The sequence below is a fragment of the Anser anser genome (assembly GCF_964211835.1).
Source record: "Anser anser genome assembly, chromosome: 12".
NCBI classification, from domain to species: domain Eukaryota; kingdom Metazoa; phylum Chordata; class Aves; order Anseriformes; family Anatidae; genus Anser; species Anser anser.
In genome coordinates, this window is record NC_139733.1 from 14,736,457 (window position 1) to 14,758,944 (window position 22,488).

Consider the following 22,488-nt stretch of genomic DNA (forward strand, 5'->3'; position numbering starts at 1 on the left):
ATCTGCCAACCTCAAAACCTGTGGGCCAGCATACACTTTTCTTATCAAACTTGTAATTGAATGTTCTGTCAGGGTATTCTACCAATACAGGGGACGTTTTGGGAACTGCTAGTTTAAAAGCTCTAAACCAATGAGTGGTTGCACATCCCCAGGATATCTGGGATTGACTTGAGCCTTGTACAAAGACAGAACTGCATGTGAATAATTAAAATGCACTGTTTTACAGACTATGACGAGTAAGGAAGCTAACCAAGAAGTGGAGATTGCTCGGTGTCGCAGAGGACAGTATTTTGGAGAGCTTGCACTTGTTACCAACAAACCCAGGGCAGCCTCTGCCTATGCTGTTGGGGAGGTCAAATGTTTAGGTAAGCAGATGTTCTATGTTTCTAGTTACTCTCTTCTGGTCTTCGCTTGTTTTGTGGACTACCTCTGACAGAGCAGTTATTTGAAACCTGGCCAGCCTTTTGGTACCTTGTGGTCAGATGCCAGAAGCTAAGAGCATTGGCCTGGAGTGGATTTCCATGACGAGGTTTGAGAAGCACCATTGTCTCCTGCTCAGACCTTCAGTTTCAGGTGGGTGGGGATAACTGCCCAGCAGGCTCTGTTTTCCCTGCTTGTATGGTCTGTGCCCTTTGAAAGGGGGAACTTGCACCAGGACTCCAGATTTCAGCATCAGCTTCTTATATAGAGATTGTTTGTCACGGCTTCCAGGTGATCTGTCAACGCCTACACGGTGTGTATAGGTCAGGTATGTATTTCATTAATCTTGTTTCTCCAAGCAACAGGACAGAGAGAAATCAGAGATAGGATTTGTTTGCGTGGCTTCTGTTGGAGCCTCAGAACCAAATGGATCAGACCGAATGTCTGTGTTCTGAGATCAAAAAGTAGATTGGCATGTGGTGTCCTTTTTGATAAACAGTCTTCTTTTCACTTCTGTTCTTTGCAGTCATGGATGTGCAAGCGTTTGAGAGGTTGCTTGGACCCTGCATGAATATTATGAAGAGGAATATAACGCATTATGAGGAGCAGCTGGTGGCAATGTTTGGCTCTAGCATGGACCTGTTGGATCCAGGGAATTAGGCACAGGGTACCTCAATGCCTTCTTAGTTCAAGACACAGAAAAGCCTCCTATCAGCAACACAACTCACAAGGAAAATGGACACTACGGAACAGTTACTGCTGCTGTCTTCTTGGGCATTTTAAAAACCATAAGCAAGTCTCAGCACAGATGGATTGCTCGCTCCCTGCCTCCACTTTGCTGCTGATACTTCATTATTAGACCTAGATTAAAGATGATTCTAACCCCGAGTTCACTTACTTGGTTCAGAATGGCATCTGTTCAACAGTTCAAGTGCCTGATACGAAATCCAAAGTGTACAAGATACAGAAGCCTCCTTCCTCCTGGTGTTCCCGTTGGGATAAATTTTCAGATCAGATTTTGTGGTGGGAGGTTGCCTATTCTGCAGAGGCAACCTGTGGAATACAAGCCTTGTATAGGCTTATTATCTTCTTGTATTGTTTTCCTTACACAATGTCAAATTTGCTTTTAATTGTAGCATCTGGGTTTGAAGTTAAAACATCCGTGCAGCTGGTTAATAAGGTGGCACTGAAGTTTTCTTCTACCTGCTGAAAGATGCAGGTACTATAGCTCTTTAAACCAAGTAAACTGAGCTGGGGACACGGGTGAGAGTCTGCTTAGCAACAAAATGCAGAAAGTGAAGCATTACTAAATTTCAAGTGTATTCTGAGCAGCAAAGAAAATTGTTTTGCTCCACGCTTCCCAAAAAGTGTGCAGTGAGTTCAGATCAAATGGCTGGAAGGTGTCATAGTTGTCATCTCCCCAAATTTGCTCCTTGTTTCTGACATCAGGTGGATTTTATTGTGGTGAGATCACAATAGATGGCCACCTTCTGCTTACGGAGATCCTTTATACTGCTAGATTTGCCAGGGTGCTGTTGTCTGGGTCAGTTTTAAAACTTTATAAGGAGGTGAATGTTATGTAATTTAAAGGAAAGCTACTTCTCTACTTATTTATAGGAGCTCCTCCCCCCCCCAAAAAAAATCACAGTATTCTAATTTTATTGGACACTTGGAGTCCACTTGGCTTCCAAATGCCATGTTGATTTTAAAAACTTTTGAAAAGTTAGTAACATTGGACTTTGCAAAGCAAATGTCTTTGCTAACTAGGCAGTTGGTGTACTTGAGGGATCTTTTGGGTTAAGTGATAGCTAAGCTAATGATAGTTATCTAAAATACCTGTTAAATTTGCAGCATTTTCTAGGTAGATTCTATTTCTACAGCTTTAATGAACTTAATTGGTATACAGCTGAGATTTTATCAAAGTACTATCTAAATAAGAATCAGACCGTAAGAAGAACATTTTTATGGTGTGAAATGGGATATGTATACTAAATCATTGAATTCGTAGGTAATAAATCTAGTGACCCTTTGAATTTGCATTCTTCTGCAGCTCACGAAAACCTTGGTGGTGTTTTTATGGGGATGATGGTATTTTAATTGTGGATGCTAATGTAACGGAACCTTCTCTTTTTATTCTTGGCCATCTGAGCGAGAGTAGAAGGATGCTAATGTTGAATTCCTGTTTCTAGTTATGACAGTGGACATTTCTCTAAGGCACAAGATACTTAGCTGCAAGTTGATTTCTGGGTGATAAATATTTTTCCCTAAATTGATGAGGACGTCCCAGTTCCTGCAATATGAGTAAGATGGAAACTTGATAAGTTTGGCTATTGTCCAGTAACTGTAATTGGAGTCATATTTTTATATGATGCAAATGATTTGTAATGGGCACCACTGAACAAGGTGTTTCCATATTAAAGTTCTGGTTGTAATGTGTAGTGGCTGTTCTAACTGCATGTATTTTAGAACAGTGAATTGCCCTTGCTTTCCTGGGCTGGATTTCTTTTTTTTTTTTTTGTTATAAATTACAGCCAAAGAAGCAGCAGGTACTTCTTTTTGTGCTTCTGAGGTTTTACACCAAAGACAATATCATTCTTTTAATTACAGATTTTTATTTTTTTTAAGACAAGAAAAAAAAGAGAAAAAAAAAAGAAAAAACCACACTCATCGGGCCCTTACACTGATATTTTAAAGTTTAAGATAGTTTGGGCTCTAAGACAGAAGTCTCTCTAAAGCCAGCTTGTGACTGTCTTGCAACCCAGACATAAACTGGTCTGCAAACCAGTATAAAGAGAAACTTGCTGTGAATAATCATCAGCTGGTCTTTGTTGCTCCCAAGCAGAATATACTCTCCTTTGTCTGGAGGAGCCTGGCAGGTTGGGCTGCCGTACAGATGGATTCCACTTTGGTTCTCTGCAGGACAGGACTGGATACCGCAGCACATGCAAACATTGGCAATTGTTTTGAAGTTTAACCAAAAAAAAAAACAACACCCAAGCAAGACCAATGTTAGATTTGTAAGGTAATTCTGCCTGGAAGGGAGGATTTGAGCAAACTTTTGAAGTTTTATCTTTCTCTAGATTCCTTGAAGCAAAGGCATACTGGGCAATGCCATCCTGCATCCAGGATCTGTGACATCATTTGGTGGTGTAGAGAGGCAACCTGACCTTCAGCTGAAGGAGAATGAGCCTGTAAGAAGGCTGGTCCATGTAAACTGTTCTAGTTTGCAATGTGTGTGACTAGTTTGGTCTGGTTTAACCAACATGTTCTGGACAAATTTGGAACATGAAGGTAGTGACAGAAGCTTCTAGCAAGATGCTCAACATAGCCAGGTATCTGGATAGCCAAACAGCACCAGCAATGAGCAAAGTCAGAAAACGTGCGAGGGGTGATACCAAGACCAAGGAGTGATGTGAGGTGTCTGGTAGTAAAGTTCCACCTGCATTATTGTCTAAGCTTATTCCTTTTCTCTATGACTGTTCTCACAAATGCTGGGGAGAATGAGCACAGGTTTTTTGTTGTTACTGCTCAGTGTTCAGTAAATCTTCTGTGGATTCTCTGACAGTGGAGAAAGATCTAGTTTTTAATAAAAGAACTCAGCAGCAAAGTGGGTAAAGAGGATAGTGTCTTTGAGACTTGGAGGAAAAGGTCTCATTTCTGATTTCCTGCTTGTGATTGTTGTGAAGTCAGTGAGAGGAGCTTTCAGTGGTCAAATATCCTGGCATATGGTATTTCTACTTAATGTCACAGCACAGGTTTCACAATGTAAAAAAAAAAAAGGGGGGGGGGCAAAATGCTCTCTTTTAGACAAGAAAACAAAACTGTGCAATTTTGCACAGAGGGAAAAAAAACAACCCTTTGAATGTCACTTCCATTCTTTCTTTTCTGTTGGCTGAAAATGGACGCTTGTTCATGACTTGTATTTGTAAACTAGTCATGCCGAAATACAAACACTGTTTTTTTTTCCACTCCAGATAATTTTTGTTGTTACAGTTATTGCTGATTATTTTCACTTCTTTCTAACCATATATTTTATTTCAAGAGGCCTTCCTTGTGGATTTTCTCCTGATTGTCTGCAGCACTACACTGCTATTTCAAGGTGGAAGAAGAAAGTCACTAACCTCATGGGAGAACACTCAACTCCGCTTAGCTGGCTGGAGCTAATAATGCATTACTAATTTTCCTCTGCTCTGTGGGGCAGAAGGGGAATTAAATTCTGCATAAAGTTGCTACCTCAAGGCTCCAAGTGCTTTAAAAGTCTTTCACGTGGGAGAATTTCATAAGACAGTTCTTAAAATTGGTCTGTTCTTTTGAGTTAAATATTTTTAATCGATTCATTGAGGGACCCTTATTTTAATTCATTTTACACTTACTATTTGATTCTCAAAGGATGAATAGCTGCAAAGTTTGGTTCTTGCAGTACAGTGTTAACATGAAAAAAAAAATATCTGACGTATAAGCATATGGTTTTAACAAGTTAAACCACTCGGGTTCAGCTTCACTTTTGGTTAATAAAAAACTGACATGTTGTGTCCAGCCTTCCTGGTACAATCCTGTGTGTGCTCTTTATTGTTTACTGCAGCTGACACAACCCCCCGCAGCGCTTACATCAGGAGCAGGCTTTACAGCAGCTAACTAGATTTTCCTGGAGCGCCTGAGTTTCTGGTGCTTGTGTTATCAGAACCTGATGGAGAACAGCACTCACACTATTGCAATAACCAAAACAGATTTGTTCATTATCTGACCACCACTTTTTGCCCTTTGATGACAAAATTTTACTAATATCTTAAAAAATAATACAAAATTCTATAGAGATTATTGCTCCAAATAAAACTGGCTGCTCTGACATGTTTGCCACATTATTGTAGAAATATTATTTGAGCACTGTGCTAACTGGTTCTCTGTTCCTAGGAGGAACACTAGAGATCTCTTGCTGTCCTACACTTACAGCTACTGAATTTTATGTGGCAAGCTGTTTTTTTAACCAAACTAATAATTTGAAAAACAAACAAAAAACAACAACAACAAAACAACTTTGGTACGTGTGAAATTATCTATTCCAACATTCAACATTTGCTTTTGCTTAAGGTTCATTTCTAAGCATTTGGTATTTCTTGTACAGTTTTTAAATGAGTCTGGGAGTGTAGTGCAGGTGGATTGTGGTGCTCATCATGAGAAAGCCTCTGCTGTAATACAGAACTTCAGCTTTGGGCCCTAAAGGAAGATTTGACGTGTGAAGGGGCTAGAAGGCAACAGCACGATGAACAAAGATCTAGAAAATGTCACGTTTTACAGAAGGACAAGAAGAACTGGGATTTTTTCCTCAGGAAAGGAGGACTGAGGGAAAGAGTGCTGGGAATCTTCAGTTCCACAGAAGATTTTATTGAGGAGGAATGATCCCATATTGACTAGGACCGGCCTGTTATTACAGGTTATAGGCTATAGCAGGGAAGATCTTGATTAAGCATTCAAAAGATCTATCTGGAAGACAGAATAGGCTGCTTGACAGCCTATTGTGAAATGTGTCGCCGTTTTCTTGTGAATACCTCCTTCAGATCACCAAAGGCTGTAGCTGACCTAAACGTGCTGTCTCCAGGTTTGTTCCCCATCAGCAGCAGGAAGATGGCAAGGCCTGCCCCGTACAGCCTGACACCCAGGAAGGCCATCAGGGTGCTAGGGTCAGCCCCAAGGCTCACGAAGTGCCTGGGCCGGAGGGGGCCAAGCTGCTGGGGGACAGAGAAAATCCCGAGGCTGAACAGAGAAAACATCTTGAAACCTGAAGTGCCTTTACACAGACTGGTTAGCTTGATGACAAATAATTTTCTTGTGTGTCGGGCCCTATCTCAAGTGTAGGTTACTGCAGTGTTACCCTTCCAGGTGAGCATTCATTCTTGGATGAATGTTTTTTAAAAGAAGGAAAAAATCCATGAAGTTCTTAGGCTCAGGATGTTATTTCGCCTTAGGCATTTTTTTTTTTTTTTGCAGAGTAAAGAAACTTCCACCCTTTCTGCTGATTTTCACACAGTCTTTCAGATCGACCACAAGCATTTATGTGGGTCTGAGGTGTTTTACCACTGCCCGTTCCCCCAGCTCCGGGGAGGCTCGTTTCGGCCCCGAGGACTCCTCAGGCCATGGTTTAGTGGGTGACATCGGTGGCAGGGGGACGGTTGAATCAGATAAAGGTTATAAAACACTTCGAAACGATGATTCTACGGCTACTCGTTGCCTTCCTCGCCCTGAGGCGACGCCCGCGGGCGGCGCTCGGCCCGCCTCGTCGCCATGGCGACGGCCTTGACTCCGCGGGGCCGCCGTAGGGCGGGCGGGCGCCGCCATCACGGGGCGGATGGCGAGAGCGGAGCCGCCGCCGGCCGCCTTCGAGCGGCGGGTGCTGAGGAACGCGGCCGGGCACCACTACCTGCGCGTCCGCCTGTGCGTGGCCCTTTCCCCGCTGTCCCGACCCTCCCCGTCCCCCTTCTCTCCCCTCTAACCGGCCCTCTGCTCTGCTTCCCCGCAGGGAGCTGCCCGACGGCGGGGCCCGGCCCAGCGCCGCGCAGCTGAAGCAGCTGGTGGTGGCGGCGCTGAGGGAGCTGCACGGAGAGGTGCGACGGGACGGGACGGGACGGGACGGGGTGGCTGGTGCTGGGGGAAGGACCTTTCCTTGCTCCGCCGTGCGCCTGGGGTTGTGCCTCTGTCGTCCTGCGGCTCCGGCCCGCCGGGCTCTGGAAGTCGGCACGGGGAGGGTGTTGTCCTGGGGTGAGGGGGAGTAGGGGAAGGGAACAGCGTGGGCGGGGGAGCCCTGAGTACTATCCCCCCCGCCTCTTTTTCTGATTGCTGGGTGGCTTCAAACAAGGCAGGCCGTGTCTGGGGCCTGCAGCTGTGTTGTGGAACCCAGCTGCCTTCTGTCAGAGCGGTGCTGCAGGAAACGAGGGGTGGTGTAGCTGAAATTCGTGTGGGACTTGAGCATAACTTTCCCAAAGGCACATGCTGACAGTGAAATCTCTTGGTTATAAACCCCAGGAAAAGCATGGGATGGCACTTACTTAAAAACTTATTTTTACGTAGGTTGGAGCAGCTTTGCCTGTTGATGTCTTAACATATGAGGAGAAAACTCTCTCTGCAATATTAAGAGTTGTTAGCAGGTAAGGTGCAGTATGTGTGCACTTTAGATACAGCCATGAAAGTATTTTTCACTAAAAAAGCAGAACTCTCAGTCTAAGAGTGGTCTCTGAAGAGTTAAGGCTAACTTGCAGCTACCTGCATGGAGCATGCAGAAAATAAGTTAAAATTCACTGAGACTTTAAACCCAGATGCATCCGCATATTATTCCTGCTGTAAAACAGAATGGTCTGGTAGGAACTAAGCACTGCTGAAATAAGTGGCGTTAGATATCTTTCTGTCGTAAAGATGTGAATGGTTGCCAGATTTAAATGAAGACAGCTGTGGGTGATTTAGGGGAAGAAGGAGTTTAAAGGCCCAGAAAGAACTTATGAACAGGGCCAGTAAAGTGGGTTTGACAAGGTAACATTAAGCATCTGCTGTGTTGCAGTCATTACAATAACCCTTTATGGCATAGTGTTACTACTAGCACTCGTTGATGGAATTACCTGCTGTTAAACTCTGTTAAGGTTTCATTACTCTTTACGTAACATACTTTTCTTTAAGATGTTAATGCTGCAGGAAAACAGAAAAACAAATTTTATTAATAAATCTTTTGTATTTTTTTCACTTAGTGGCTTTGTCAAGCTGTGGAGTGCTCTAACGTTGCTGGGCTTCTACCAGAACAGAAGGTGTGCCTTTCGAGTGCTGCAGGTAGGTCGGATGGCTTCCCCAAATGTCAGTTCTTGCTGTGTGATCGCCTGGCTAGGTGAGCATGTGGCCTCTTAATAGACAGGTGGCCTACTTGCAAGAAAATCTTGGTTTGGGAGTGAAATGCTTTTCAGTGCAGGTGTATAGGCCTGTGTTCAAGCAATTGTTTTCTTACACTGAATTTTGTAAAATCTGACAGTAGCAGCTGTCTCATCACTTCATGGTTTCATTCCAATGAGAAACATTGATATTAATATATCTGTGAAACAATAATTTGTGGACAATTTTGTTCTTTGCCTACACCTTGGTCCAATCCTTTACTTCATTACCCTATTTCTACCCTTTATAATAGTTAATGTTGGCTCACTTCATTTAAAAATGCATGCATGAATGTGCACCTTCAGAGCTTTTTTTTTTCTGAGGATGCTGCTTAATAAAACAAGTTCCAAGAATTCTTTGTCTCTGAAGCCATGACTAACCAAAATTCTGTTCAGCCATAGCTCTAACTTTAAAATATTTTATTTAAAAGGGAAATGTTCAGTATTTTCAACTTTGAGTGCATTTGATTTTTTTAATGCGTTTTTTTTTTCCCCCCAAACTAGACATCTCCATTTCTTCTTGCGTTATCTGGGAACAGTAGAGAACTAGTCTTGGACTGAATGCAGTTGTTGGTTGGATTGTAAGAAGATGCTGCTGCTCTGCAGGTGTGGAATTTCTAGAGGGAATTTCCGACAAAGAGCCTTGACAAAGCTGACAGTTACAAGCTCTCTACTTGGATGTTCCCTACTTCAGAGTTTACATATAAAAGTTGGAGACAAAGCTGAACTTACTAAAGCTTTTACACAGAACGATGTTGTTACTTTTTCTAATTTAACAGGTGACACAAACCCTTTGCATTTAGATGAAGATTTTGCAAGGAAATCTAGGTTTGGGAGAACTATTGTACATGGAGTTTTGATCAATGGACTTATTTCTGCAGTTTTGGGTACTAAAATGCCTGGTCAAGGTTGTGTATTTCTTTCTCAGGAGATTCGATTTCCAGCTCCTTTGTATATTGGAGAAGAAGTCATAGCTGCAGCGGAAGTTAAACGACTGAAGACCTCTGTTGCACACATCTCAGTATCCTGTAAAGTCAAAGGAAGTGGAAAGACTGTTATGGAAGGGATGGTGAAAGTCATGGTGTCAGAAAGTTAGAGCTGTTGATCTTAAGCTACTTCACAGTAAAGGCAAAAATACATGTTTGGTTTTGACTGTCTGTTTACATGGCATCTCTTAATCCAGTACATTTGCAACAGAAAACCTTCACGATCTTCCAAAGACTATACACAAACTCAATCCTGATGGTAACTGCATTAAGAGACTTACAGCTTTTAATTTTTCTCTGTGCCATCACACTGAAACCAATGGAACTAGACACTTAACGCCTTACAGACGTGGCACTTCCAGACAAGCTGTGCTACAGTGGAAAGTCTAGAGGGGTAGGAGCTTATATTGAGGCTGTTCCTTTCATCAAGGCTGCACTTCATAGTAGCCCAGTTAAAACACGTTACAAGTGTTTCACAAAATAGTTATATGGTAACAAACAGGTGAAAAGGGACAATTCTGTGCTTTTAACAAGCAAAACAGACAGGTGAAGGTACTGATACACATGTACTGCAAGATTGCTTCGTGTAATCCGTATTGAACCTCTAGCTGATGCTGCAGTGCTCTTTTGCGATGTGTTAGCTAATAAAGCCTTTAGCTCAGCCGATTAGTAGTAGCCAGCCTTGATAGAAACAACACAGTCTTTCTGACAAAGCTTGAAGATGCAGCGCTTGAAATACTTTATGAGGAATGATGAGGACCATCAGTAGTAAACGTACAGGCTTTTTTCAGTTGGTGGCTCATTTTCTGGCTGCATGTTACCCCCTCCTTTTCTCTGCAGCAGAAGTGCATTCTGCATTGATACAAATAATCTCAAAAGTTGTTTGCTATGAAAAGAAAGTTTGTCCTCAAACAGTGTGATGAAGGCTACTGGTAAAACAGCTATATTGTCTAGGTGTGATGTCAAATACAACCCTAATGCAACAACATACCTCAGGTGTTAAAGGAGCCAGGATCACAGGGAGGGGCAGCTGCAAGTGACAATGGTTGTAACATTTAGGCTGACTAAAATGTGCCTGCTGCTTTCAAAGCACAGGGCTTGGCCTGTTCATAACAAGGAACCAGTACTGAGAGCTTTCCTTATCTTTTGTCTGTGAGTTGATTCATTTCCTGCTTCTTTTTTTCTGCCTTAGGTCACTGCCTGATAACATATTTTTGCTATTCAAAGCACTGTTTCGAATCAGGCATGTACTTCTCACTCGTTTTTGTTCATCTGCTTCTCTAGTTGTGAAGTTACATTAATGCCTATTACCAGAATGAATCAAATCTGAGGGTGAGACAGTAGGCGGGAGGTTGAGGCAATAATTAAATTTGTATCTGACCTCCAGGGTAACTGCAGGAGAAGTTTGGGAAGAGTCAAACAAGCTTGCTGTTCTAAGCTGAGATTTAACTGCTTAATCACAACGCACAGCCATTTTCCTGTCAGCGTGGAGCGGCAGAGGGGAGATCAAGGCTGTTTGTACCAACTGTTCTAAGTGTGTGACAGACTGTAGCTCTGTAGTCTTACATACTTAACAACATTTGAAGTGAGGTTAATTTCTGTATGCACTGTAATAAGTCAAAAGGGTATGTGGGCAGTAGGTTTCCAAGTGGGATTGCTACATGCTATTGAAATACATTTGGGATGTTGCTACAAGGAAAGTTAGGCTGTGGAATTCACTTTTGCCGCCTTCCATTCACATTTTGCAAATACTCTTAACTAAAAATCGCTAAACCGTGCAGACGATACCGAATCCTACCCAATTTTCTCATGATAGTTTGCCTAAGGCGAGGAAAAAGGTAGGGAGCCGCGAGCCCCAGCAGCGCCTGGGGGAACACCTCCTGCCGGCCTGTGGTAGCCGAGCCGAGGGCGGGCCGTGCCGCGGCTCGACGAAGCGCCGAGCCCGGCCCGCCCGTGACGGCCGGCGGAGCGGGAGCAGGAGGTTACCTCAGCGGGAGCCTGCCCGCCGGCCCCTCGGCCCCGGCCGGAGGAGGAGCGCCATGCCGCCGCTGCGTGCCTCGGACAGAGCTCGCGGCTCCCCCTGGCGGCCGGGCGGCCACAGGGCGGGCGGGCGGCGGCGCTAAGGCCCGGCGGGGCGGCGCGGAGCTGCCGTGTTGACAGCGCCGGGAGCTGGCCGGGAGGGGAAGCAGGTTGGCGGCGGCGGCGGCGGCGCCGGGTCCCCGCTGCCCTCCGCGGCATGGCTTTCATGGAGAAGCCTCCGGCCGGCAAGGTGCTGCTGGACGACACGGTGCCGCTGACAGCGCAGATCGAGGCGAGCCAGAGCCTGCACTCCCACACGGTGAGCGGCGGCGGCGGGCAGGGCCGCGGGGGCGGCGGGAGGGAGCCGGGGCGCCGGGGGGGGACCCCGAGAGGCGCCGGGGTAACCGGGGGTGGGCGCCGAGAGGGAGCTGGGGGGGAGCGGGGCCGGGCCGGGCGGCTCCCCGGCAGCAGGCCCGGCGGGGTCGGGGACCGCCCGAGGAGCCTCCGGGGTGGGCAGGGAGCGAGCCCCGGGCGGCGCGGGGAGATGGGGGCGGCGGGGCAGGGGGTGCCCGGCGGGCCTGGGAGCTGTGGGGGGGCCGAGGGGGGGCCCTGGGACCGCAGGGGGGTGAGGGGGCAGCCCCCCGGGGAGCCCCTCCGGTGGGGATGCGGGGTAGGGGGGCTGCTGGTGCTGCTGCTGCTTCCCCCGCCTGTCCTTTCTGTGAAATGGGTCCTCTGCCTGCAGCAGCTCGGTGGCTGCGTGGGGCGGGCGGTGGGCTTCGTGTTGCCTCGGGCTCGCATCTGCCCTGAGAGAGGCCTCGCGCCGTAGGACTCAAGAAATAAGCGTCCGTAATTTCTGCTTGTCGTGGGATCCATCACCGCGTTTGGAGCAGAGATGGGTTCTCGCTGGCCCATCTCAGCAGCCGAGATGAAGTTACTTTTGCTTGGTGCCACTGTAGTGGGGCCGCCGAGCTGCAGGGATGTCCCCAAAGCTTGCTTTCTGTGGCACAGGGAGCGGCGGCACCCAGCAGAACGAGCCCTCTTGGGACTTTGTGTCACGGGTTAATTCTGGGATGTGCGGTACACGTGCGTGCCACCTTCATGAGAATTGTGCTGTCTTTGAGCTTGCAGTAATAATCCAAATTTCATAACCTCCTGTCTGCAGTTATTTTCCACCTTAAAAACTAGGCTTACTTACAGTATGAGCAAGCAGTACTGTGATAGAGAATCAGAGAGAGAGCGGGCTGTCACTTCTGATCCCTGCCTTTAGCTCAGAGCGGGGATGCTGGGCTAAAAAGAAGGCCAGAGGCACTACGGCAGCAGGTACGCCGGTAGGAAGCTGGTTTTAAGTGGAGAGAGGGTGTTCCTTCTGCCCCTTGCACAGCATTCCTGCCTTGTTGATCCCTTTATTGGTTCCTTGCAGCTGGTGAATGCTCTTAAATGTTCTCGACCTGTATGACAATAATTGTAGATTCACCACGGGATATACAACTAATCTGAAGATTGTCTTATTAAATAGTTTTCCTGTAAGCAGTCTGCACTCAGGAAGTCTTGTAGTGGGGGGGAGCTTTCTTGTACATGAAGATCTCACGTTTACTGATATCTCCGTCTTCCTCTGAACAGAAACCACACGTGAAAAATCTTCTAGAAGATCTTGTGAATCTAGTGGGCCACGGCTCTCAATTGTTGTTACCCCTATTATAAATAAAACTGATCAGGTTTATCCTCTGGCAAGCCTAATACTTTTTACCTGTTTCAATGGCTGAGGGGCGTATGCGCCAAGTTGCGTGAGAAGCTGCGTAACATCTAATATTCCCCAGTTAGCAGTCTGTATTACAGCTTCATCGTTAACTTGGTTTGTGTTGTGGCTTATTACGCTGCTTCACGAGTGCAAATGACAGTAGCTTTTCATGTTCTTTTGGTTTGTGTGATTCTGGTTAGGAAAAAAAAAGGCACAAAATTCTTTTAGAATGAGTACTTGGAAGTAGATTTTCAATCCAGACTCTGTGTGTTGCCTTGTCTGGGTGAGTTTGATAGCAAATGTTGTCCCCCCTGCCTTTCATCTCTGTATTCTGTTACTAATGGATGTTCAGAAAAAAATCTCTACTGATTCGTTCTGATCTTCTGTTAATAACAGAATGCTGAAGCACTGTGCCTTTTGATTTAAAAATCTGTCTCTACGATACATCTATTAGTAATTGTTTGTTTTACTGCAGAAGCCCTGTTGATAGTTGAAAGATGGTTTGAAGTGTCTGTAGCACAGATGGCTTGTATAGAGACAGTGTGGGATAACAAAATACAGGAAGCCATAACAGAGGCTTGCTTTCTCATTTGATGTAAGTGGAGTATTTTGTCATTTTGGACATTTCATCCTATGTCCCTGGTATCTGAATAATTTGTTTATTAGTGGGCAGGGCTGTCCACGATTTGAACTTGCCTGGTTTAAATAAGTCATGGAAGTAGATCCTTGTGTTTGAAGTGGTGTATAAATGACTCCCTTCTAAGAAATAGGGATATATGTTGAAGTTTTTTGTGTGACATTAGAACTATTATTATATTTTATTATATTATAGTTGTAAGGAAGTAGGTTGTCTTTATCTCAGTGCTTTTTGGGGTTGTCCCTCACCCCACCTCCAAGTCATTTCTTAACAAGGTGTAGATCTATACAGTTCTTTATCCCAAATGAATGTTTGGAAAACTAGGTCTTCGTATGCCAGACCTGTTCTAAAGCTGAAATACAAGGGCATCCAGGAATACATTTTATATTCTTTTGTCAGCAGTATGTATTAAAATTTTATAATCCTTCTTAATGCTGTAAGAATCACTTGAAGTTTGCATTTATAATTTTTTCCTATATATCACTGCTTATAAAAGCATTCACGTGACGATGATGTAGGCCCAGATTAGATGCACCTTTAATGTGACAAACAAACTAGTAATAATGTAAACTTTCTACAGGTGTTGAAAACAGCCAGTCTTCTGAATAACCAGCTGAGGAAAAGGCAAAGAATTTCAGGAAAAGCTCCGTAGACATGGTGAAATACCAACCAGAAGACCAAAGCTTGTGTCAAATGAATAGTTTTCTGGTCTATTGTTCTAAGCAGTTTCTGTTGAGATTTAATACAACAGACTGGGTGAATGTAAACTGAATAACTTAGGGGCTGTACTTGGCGGAAATTTAGTTTCTGTTTCCTGGGAATGAAGGTGAAAGTAAAAAATAAAGCTGAAAACCAAACCTGAAACTACTACATAGTACCTCAACTCTCCAGAAACCTAAGAAGGGACAAAGCTAGTATTCAAAATACTCGTTTAGAGATTTGTACTTTTTGCTTAGTAAGAGCATGCTGATCCCCTGGTATGTTTTGGTTTTAGATTTTTAGGAAAGCAGCTGCAGACATTTCTGGTTTGCTCACAAGCTCTTTATGTTTTTTCCAAGTCAAAAGAGCTGAGAAGTTCTTACTTGAGTTAGTACATCTGAGCTGGTGTGTAATATCTGTGCCTTTGTGTTGCAACAAAGGTATTGTCAGCAGAGTTTTTCTTCCTGCATGTTTATTTCAGGTGATAACTGAAAATGAAAGCGACGCCTTTTCTTTTCTACAAAAGTTGTTTTCCTGGTTACACGTGTTACAAGCGTTCTGACTTTTGTTGGAATGTGCGCTTACATGCGAGTAATTGTATAGTGCAGTGTTTATAGAGTACATTTCATTTTGAAAGCCAAATAAATTTATACTGCAAACACATTCCAATGGTATCTCACTTAATAGATTTGAAATTACGTAGGCAGACCCCCGTCAGCTTTGTTGCATCTCCTTCTGTGTGCTTTAATCACATCACTAGCACTGAATAAGACACGAGCATAGCTGTAAAACTTCCAGGAGTGTGTTGGGCACCTCACAGGCACGGTTCAGTGCTCGTGGTAGGTCCGTGTACCAGCCATTTTGCAGAAAATGAAGTTGTTTTGTTGCCACTGCATTTGCTGTCTTTAGGAGTGGAATTGCATCCGCTGTATTAAACCATTTCAGGTGTCTCATCTAAATGCCGAATGTTGTGCTCTGACAACAGAGGCATTCTCAGCACTACAGCTTTAATACATCTTCACTGTTGAAATTGCTTCGTAGTGCAGTCTTTCCTCCGTGTGTTCACTGTTTAAAAGTGGCTTTCTGTGTAAGCCTTAAAATAGGATGCTGCGTTCTTCCACCATAACCTAGACATACGCCGTATTATGAACCGCAAATCTGTACATACAAGTTTTAGAGCACTTCAAAGTAGTAAAACCACTAGCGAGTAATACACGTACTTCTGAACATTCCTTAATTCTTTTCCAAAGCAATTCTCCTTTTTCATGCATTTCATGTTGAAATTGAAGTAGTGAAACAGCCAATTTTGCTACAGTACATCCTTGTCTGAAAGGCATTTGGAAATGAACAGCTGAAATAAATCCCTCTTGTAACATACTTTCAGAATTTTTCATTTTCCTTAAGCGATGATGAATGTTGACACTCATAGCTTTTAGATTTAAAAAAACATGTTGAAAAAAGCACTTATATTTTTTCCTGCATTATTTCCTGTATGTTTTTCTGTGCTACGAAAAATGGAGCCATATGTTTCTAGAACTTTAGAATATATTTTAAAAGCTTGTAAAGGACTTTGCACATCTGCTTTATAAGGAGTTCAATCTCTATAAGGTTGCCTTCGCTTTGAAAAAAGATATCATGAAATTACTTTTAGAGGTGGCTTTAGACAGGGAGCTATTAGAGCTCTCTTGTTTGATGTTTTGGTTATGTGGCTCTTCCGCAGGACTTTATGTATTTTAGATATTCCAGCCTTATGGTTTCCAGTGCTGAACTTACCAAGTTATATTGCATCTGTAACTCCTGCAAGGACCACAGGCAAAATATTGGTTCCTACAAAATCTTGCAGTATAATTAAGGTATTTTTATTGGCTACTGAGTCTTTCCTGAGAAATGCTGAACATCTTCCCCTTTCTGACGAAGGCCAGGGTGGTACGGCGTATTGAAATGCCCTCGTTTCTTTCATCTCTCTCCAGAGCTTTTCTCGTTCAGTACGTTTCATTACATGTAAACGCCTGTCCTATTTTTTTCCTGCAGTTGTCCTACTTCATAGCTTTCACTTGTTGGATGGCTTAGTCACTACTACAGAGCAGTGCAGTGTGCTTGGAGCCGTGTAATGCGCCCACTCCTCTGTGCTGAAACACAGGTAAACACCGCCGGCGCTGCTCCTGCACCAGATGGGCTCAGCAGCAGCTTGTGCAACTGTAAATACGGACTCTGCCCTGGAGTGAAGAGGTGCCCGAGCTGAGCAGCTTTCCCGATTTTGTTGCTGCTTTTCACATGGGAGATTTTCTAAATAAACACTTAAAAGAGCTTCTTATTAGAAATAGTTGCAATCCAGCCTTCTTAAGCAGGGATTGTATTCATGCTTAATTAGGCTTTCCTCTCTTTAATGCTTATAAAATAAAGCCCTTTCAAACTTGCAGTTGATGTGACCTGAAGGTGACTGGATCTTTATAATGGTTGGCTTTTCAAGCCTGTTGGATTAAACAGATGCAGAGCAGAAATCTGTAAAATAGGCTGGCTACCCTGAGCCAGAAATTTGGAGACAGTTTTCTTGGGAAAACAAAATGTATTACCTAATATTGGCCAAAGACTCTCTACTTTTTTTTTTTTTTGAATATGAATCTCTAATTGCACCACTTGGTTTCCTATTTTGTCTCCGCAAAAGCCTTTTCTTCTGTCTGCTTTCTGTTTTAATGACTAGGAGAGGCGATAAACAACAACTGTTGAGTGTTATGACATACTTTGCTGTGTGACTTGCACCTAGGAATGCAGACAGAATTACCTGTGAGGCTCCGAACTGCTGATGCTGGTGTTTTAACTAAGGCTGGAATGCTGAGGTGTATCCTGGGGAATGGGAGGAAAAAACACCTCAGAAAGGCTCTGAGTGGAAATGGTTAAGCAGGGTAAGATCAGGGGAACGTTAATGCCAGGCAGTAATTGCGGGCTTGCTGTTGGTAAAGGATTGGAGAAGGGCAGCGTGTTAGTCACTGAGCCATGTGGATGTTTGGAAAACACTTTTTTTCGGGATCTCCATCTCTCTGTAGCGGTAGGAAGAAGATTTTAGGAAACGACTGTGAGACTGGGGTCACGCAGCTTTCCCTGCTCCCAACGCTGTTTTCCTCTTTCTTGACTAAAAAGAGCAGCCAGGAAGCGATCCCGTAGGTAAAACTGCTTTGCTTGGCATCTTTAAATACACACATACATACGTGTACGTGATGAACTGCTGCTGGAACGCTGGGCTTGTGGCAGGAACTGGCTCAGCAGTACTGGGAGGAAAAGCAGCGGGCGTACAGACCTGACCCGCGTGGGACCCCCGAGGGACAGGAGGTGGCCTGGGAGCGGTGATGGACCTTGTGCGGTGGGTGCTGGTGAGCTTGCTGCCCTGGGGCCGCATCAGCAGCACGAGGCCATCCCTCTTCTGCCAGCTGAGAGCTTTCTGTGCAGTCTGGCAGCTGTCGGGCCGTTGTTGAAGTTGCTCGGTAAACTGAGTCCTGGAAACAATTCTGAGCCCTTCGTGTAGGAGTGAAAGACATCGCGGGGATTTCTGCGTGACTCACGGGAAAGTGTAGCTAAATTAGACCTCACTGAGCCTGGTCTTAAATACCAAAAATTTTCAGCAGGAGTGAGAAAGGGCTAGCAACTATCAGAGCTGAGCCCTGTCTGTCACGTTTTCCTGATCTATACTATGCGGTCAAACAGAGCTTGTTCGGAGTGTGCCTGTCTTCCTTACAGCTTCAATTTCCCTCCTATGGGCATGGTCTCCGTCCTGCTAAAATTGGGCTCTGTCATTAGCTGTCTTCACCACGTAGTGCTGAAGTGGCCAATTCTTCACTGAGTTCAGCGCTGATGTGGGGAGCATGGTGGGACTTAGCTTTTTACCACAGACAGAACTAACAGCCACATCTGCAGAGGGATGCTCTCTTGCTGTAGGTTGTGAATCCTGGGACATAAAATGTGGGGTCAATTAATGCTTTAGGACACCCGAGCAGAACTGGTTGGGAAAACCCTATGGTCTGCGTGAAAAAATAGTTGTGGCCCAAGTCTGTTTTTGTAATATAATCGTCCTGTGAAAATGAGATCTGGGAAGGAAGGAAATGAGAGAATTGTTTATCGCCACGCTCTGCAGAGGAGACGACTGTCATATTGATCAGAGTGGTTGTATGCAGCACGATGCTTTGACAGTTGTCTAATGAATTGGTGTGCTCTGCCTGTCCGGGAGCGTTTTCTTGGAGTACAACAGCGAAGGTTAATTGCTGGATAACGAGTAAGTGCTACAAGGGGTTGGGCAATAACTCTGCTGCTTTCAGAATACTAGAAAAGATGAATGACTGAACACGGTGAATCATCCCTGACGTGTTTTTTTTTTTTTTCAGAGAAATAGCCAATGTTCCTGTGAGACTTGCTGAATAAGCAGTTGCTGCATTTTTCTGGCTGAGAGTGAAATAGTCTCTTCCTACTTCCCAAAATGCAGTAACAGTCACAAAATAGGAAAAGCCACGTTAGTTGTGAATTTAGGTTTCCATGTGTCTGCTTAATTGGTTTCTGTTAGAAAATTTCCAAATGTTATTAAGCTGGTTGAATTAGAATCAGCTCTGTGGAGTTTTCTTACCATTGCTGAGGATTTGGGCTTCTTGTTTTTCAGGAAATTACCTTGATTATAATGTCAAATACAGTGGTTTTCATGCTAACTAGTCTTGAATTTGTTCTCATGGATAGGGGGTTCAAAGTTGCCACAGCTATTCGATAGCTGTTGCTGATAAAGGATATTTTACGTGAATTTGAGAAAATGAAATAGCTTTCTTGCCTGAACAGCATTGTGGTTCAGAAGGAAACTCCAGTTAATAAATCCTGGGTGAGCTAAGGCTGAACAGGCAAGGTAACATCATCTGATGAGTGTTGCCTTCGGCTCTTCCCTGCGGTAGTCCTGATTCTTGCTTTATGCTACTTCCCTTTCATGGTGGTAAGTGTTAAATGGAAGATTAATTCTAAGGTGGGATTCTCTGATGTGCTTCACTTTGTTTGCTGGGACACTTTTATTCTTCAGTGTATAAGCTCTTAATTAATTTCATTTGAAAGAGAAGAATTAGTTCTGTGTGGTTCTGAAGGCAACTTCCCCAAAAAACAGAAGACATTTCATTGTACTTGAACAAGGTTAATAATAAATGTCTGTGCTGGATTTCTAACTGTGAAGCTGAATTTATAACACTTCATGGATCAAACTCTCAACTGATCGAGTTATCTGTGCAGTATGCGGGTACGTGCCACATTTGTAGGTACCGTTATTGTTACAGAATGGACAAATTGGGCATGTAAACTTAAGGTGCTGGAAATGCTTTTGTTTTTAACTTAATTATTGTTCATTTGTGATAATTTGGAATGCATCTTTAATTTTAATATCTGAAGAAAACCTTGTCCCTAATGCTCCGTTCTGTCCTTTTCATTTCTGCGGGACTCCTGTTGATGTAAGCTGTTCAGCACAATGAGGTGGTGTTTGAAATTGAAAAATTATATCAGGTGCTCTTGAAAGATAGTGCCGGGATGAATGAAGCCATGTGAGCTGAGTGTGGTTCTGCCATCCATGGCCGAGCAGAGTGGAGAAGATGGGTTTGCCGAAAAGGCTGTGGGACGTGCTCCTGGCCTGCAGCTTCGAACTTGGGAGGAAAGTGTAAAAGCATAGGTGGTTGGGTGGCTTCTTCCATCCCTTCTGGCTCTGGTCGCTCCTTGACACTCCTCAGTGCTCAGCACTGCCTTTTCTTGAGCAGCACCGTGCCATTGTGGCTCTTCGTCTTCATGTCTTTCAATGGACATTATGTGGCCAGATCTCTGTAGCAAGACTTTTTAAAAAAAAAAAACAACACCCTGCGTTCATAGAACTTTCTGTAGAGGCAAATGTTAAAGGAACTACCTATTACTATTCTTATAGTCCAGATTAATTTTATTTCCTTGCTAATTAAACAATACGGCAACTATATAGGCTTTAAATGGAGATTATAGGCAAGTCCTTTTCCTGGAAAGCCTTGTATATGATCTCAAAATGCCCAAAGTGTTTTTAGAACTGCTTTCAAATTCCAACAGAGTAGAGGTGAACAAAATCACTGCTTCCTCAAAGAATGTCTTTTCTGAAAAGGTGCACAAAATACTTGGTATCTCTTCTTGAGGTAATTATTTAAATTGCTGCATTGACCAGGCATTAGTCTACAAAAGGTGTGTTGAAGCTTGAAATGAGAAGACTGAGAAGAATTGTGCTTTCTGAGTGTAATCCTGGTGGGAGAATTAATTGATCTTTAAAGGATAATTTAAATTAACGGTTGGGACTTGATCATCTTAGAGGTCTTTTCCAACCAAAATGATTCTATAATTAAATTTGCATTAGAAATGAAGAATTACCATCGTGAGGAACTGATATGTTCTAGTTACTCAAGTACATGCCAAACCTTTTTCACGTAAATATAACCAGAGGTTGGGCAGCTGTGGGTGTGTACTGGCGTTTTGCTCTGTGATGGAGGCAGTAATTCCTGGGGACCACTGGTTAGATATTGGAGGTGGGGAGAGGTTTCTTCAGCTGTTCTCAATAGAGATGATGTTCGTTCGTTGCTCTTACCTTTTCCTTAACTATGTGAGAGTGTTCAAGTGCTTCATTCTGCAAGCTCTTGGACCTCTTCTCATCTTTAACTCTGCAAAGCAGTGGGTGAGTTGCTGGTGATGGTCTGAACGAACCTAGCTTGGACCTTCACCTCGAAGCTCGAAGTCTGCAACTGAATTTTCTGCTTCTGAATGTTTCCTAACTGGGTAGTGGTCATGTTTGGAGAAGTGCCTAATAACTTTCTTCATCTCGTTAGTTCTCATTCCTAATAACTTTTTCTTTTTACTAGGAATACATAATCCGTGTGCAGAGAGGAGTTTCAGCGGAAAACAGTTGGCAGGTAATTTTGTAAACTCGTTCAGGAACCAAGATGCCGTTTTAGGAAGAACTTGAGAATTCTCTCTTCCTAGCTTCTTAAATTTGAGCTGGAGAGGGGAATGTTGGTGTAAATTGAGAACATGAAGTGCTTGAATACTTTGGTCAAAAACTGAGAAAAACACTGTTACTGCCAGCTACAGAAGGCAAGTTGTCTGCTGCTATTGTGAATTTTCCAGGAAAACAAAAAATGCCTGTCATGTTATTACCATGTGTTGGTGTGGCTGTCATTTTTAAATTTCAAATGCCAGTTTGCCTTCTCTAGTGCTAAAATCACAGTCTTGCTGATCCACAGCCAGTAAAACCTAGAAGTAGTAATGAAGGTGATGGTGAAAAATTGTTGCTTCTAATAAGGCAAAAATGCTTTGTTTGTAGGCAACTTTGCTCATACGTATTTTTTGGAAAGCTGTTTAAGATAATATTCAGGAATGCACTTTTGTTCTGGCCGAGATATCCTTAAAAACTCTTCTTTGCTCTGGCAGTATGTCATAAATCCAGTAGTTATGCATTCGTACAAAAATGGCTAAAAGAAGAGAATTACAAATGGGAATTACCTCTCTCTGACGGGATTTTGAACAGTAAAATGATAATGAGAAAAGTAATATGCTTCCTCAACTTTTTCTTTATATTTTTCAGATTGTGAGGCGATACAGTGACTTCGACTTGCTTAATAATAGCTTGCAGGTAACTTTTACCCTTGATATATAAATATGAAATGTCAGAAGGATATATTTAAAATGTCTTGAGATATTTTTATATATTGTAATGAAGAAAAAATACAAATCCACACTGCTATAAAGGGAAACAGTGATTTCAAATGTAACTTAAATGTATGCTTTTTCACTCTTAGGCTTTTTTTCCTTGTAAAATTATAATTTTAGCATCAATAGGACCAATTTATATATAAATGGTGGAGATTGGCAGATACTGAATCTTTCCCTTCAGTGCTGTGACTTTTCCGGTTTTGTGTGTTATTATTTGTTCCTCCTTTGATTTGAAGAAAGCCAAGGCACATACCAACCTTATAAATTCAGCATTGAAGTGCTATGTGTCTCATTATTTATATTCATCTAAAAGCACTTCCAGATGCTGCTTATCATGTGATGGATTTCTGTATCACTGAAAAG

At 43.4% G+C, this 22,488-nt stretch overlaps 3 protein-coding genes across 13 annotated transcripts in view; all 3 read left to right on the forward strand.

The window, feature by feature from the left end:
• The window catches only part of PRKAR2A (protein kinase cAMP-dependent type II regulatory subunit alpha), a 56,845-nt gene extending 51,874 nt beyond the window's left edge, over positions 1 to 4,971 (forward strand). The window contains exons 10-11 of the mRNA XM_083796270.1: positions 227 to 365; positions 947 to 4,971. Of these exons, the coding sequence (XP_083652396.1) occupies positions 227 to 365; positions 947 to 1,080 (273 nt within the window). The 3' untranslated portion in view covers positions 1,081 to 4,971. The remainder of the gene's footprint in view (positions 1 to 226; positions 366 to 946) is intronic.
• Positions 4,972 to 6,691: 1,720 nt separating this feature from the next.
• On the forward strand, positions 6,692 to 9,463 carry LOC310880454 (ribonuclease P protein subunit p14-like). Of its 2 annotated transcripts, XM_083796279.1 has the most exons (5): positions 6,692 to 6,849; positions 6,935 to 7,019; positions 7,483 to 7,559; positions 8,151 to 8,229; positions 8,829 to 9,463. In XM_083796279.1, the coding sequence occupies exons 1-5, from the start codon at positions 6,764 to 6,766 to the stop codon at positions 8,883 to 8,885; spliced, it is 384 nt and encodes a 127-aa protein (XP_083652405.1). In that variant the 5' UTR covers positions 6,692 to 6,763; the 3' UTR covers positions 8,886 to 9,463. The 2 variants fall into 2 exon arrangements, with proteins under 2 accessions (XP_083652405.1, XP_083652404.1); XM_083796278.1 differs by lacking the exons at positions 6,692 to 6,849; positions 6,935 to 7,019; positions 7,483 to 7,559.
• Positions 9,464 to 9,599: 136 nt separating this feature from the next.
• Positions 9,600 to 22,488, forward strand: part of PXK (PX domain containing serine/threonine kinase like) — a 37,610-nt gene continuing 24,721 nt past the window's right edge. For 7 of the 10 annotated variants that reach the window (XM_083796257.1, XM_083796261.1, XM_083796262.1 and 4 more), the window contains exons 1-2: positions 21,276 to 21,326; positions 21,998 to 22,045. Coding sequence is in view for 2 of the 10 variants with exons in the window: in XM_083796259.1 (XP_083652385.1) it covers positions 11,547 to 11,648; positions 21,276 to 21,326; positions 21,998 to 22,045 (201 nt within the window). In the remaining 8 variants the exon portion in view is untranslated. Of the gene's footprint in view, positions 11,649 to 21,275; positions 21,327 to 21,997; positions 22,046 to 22,488 lie in introns of those variants that run through there. The other 3 variants (XM_083796259.1, XM_083796260.1, XM_083796258.1) reach the window with 2 other exon arrangements.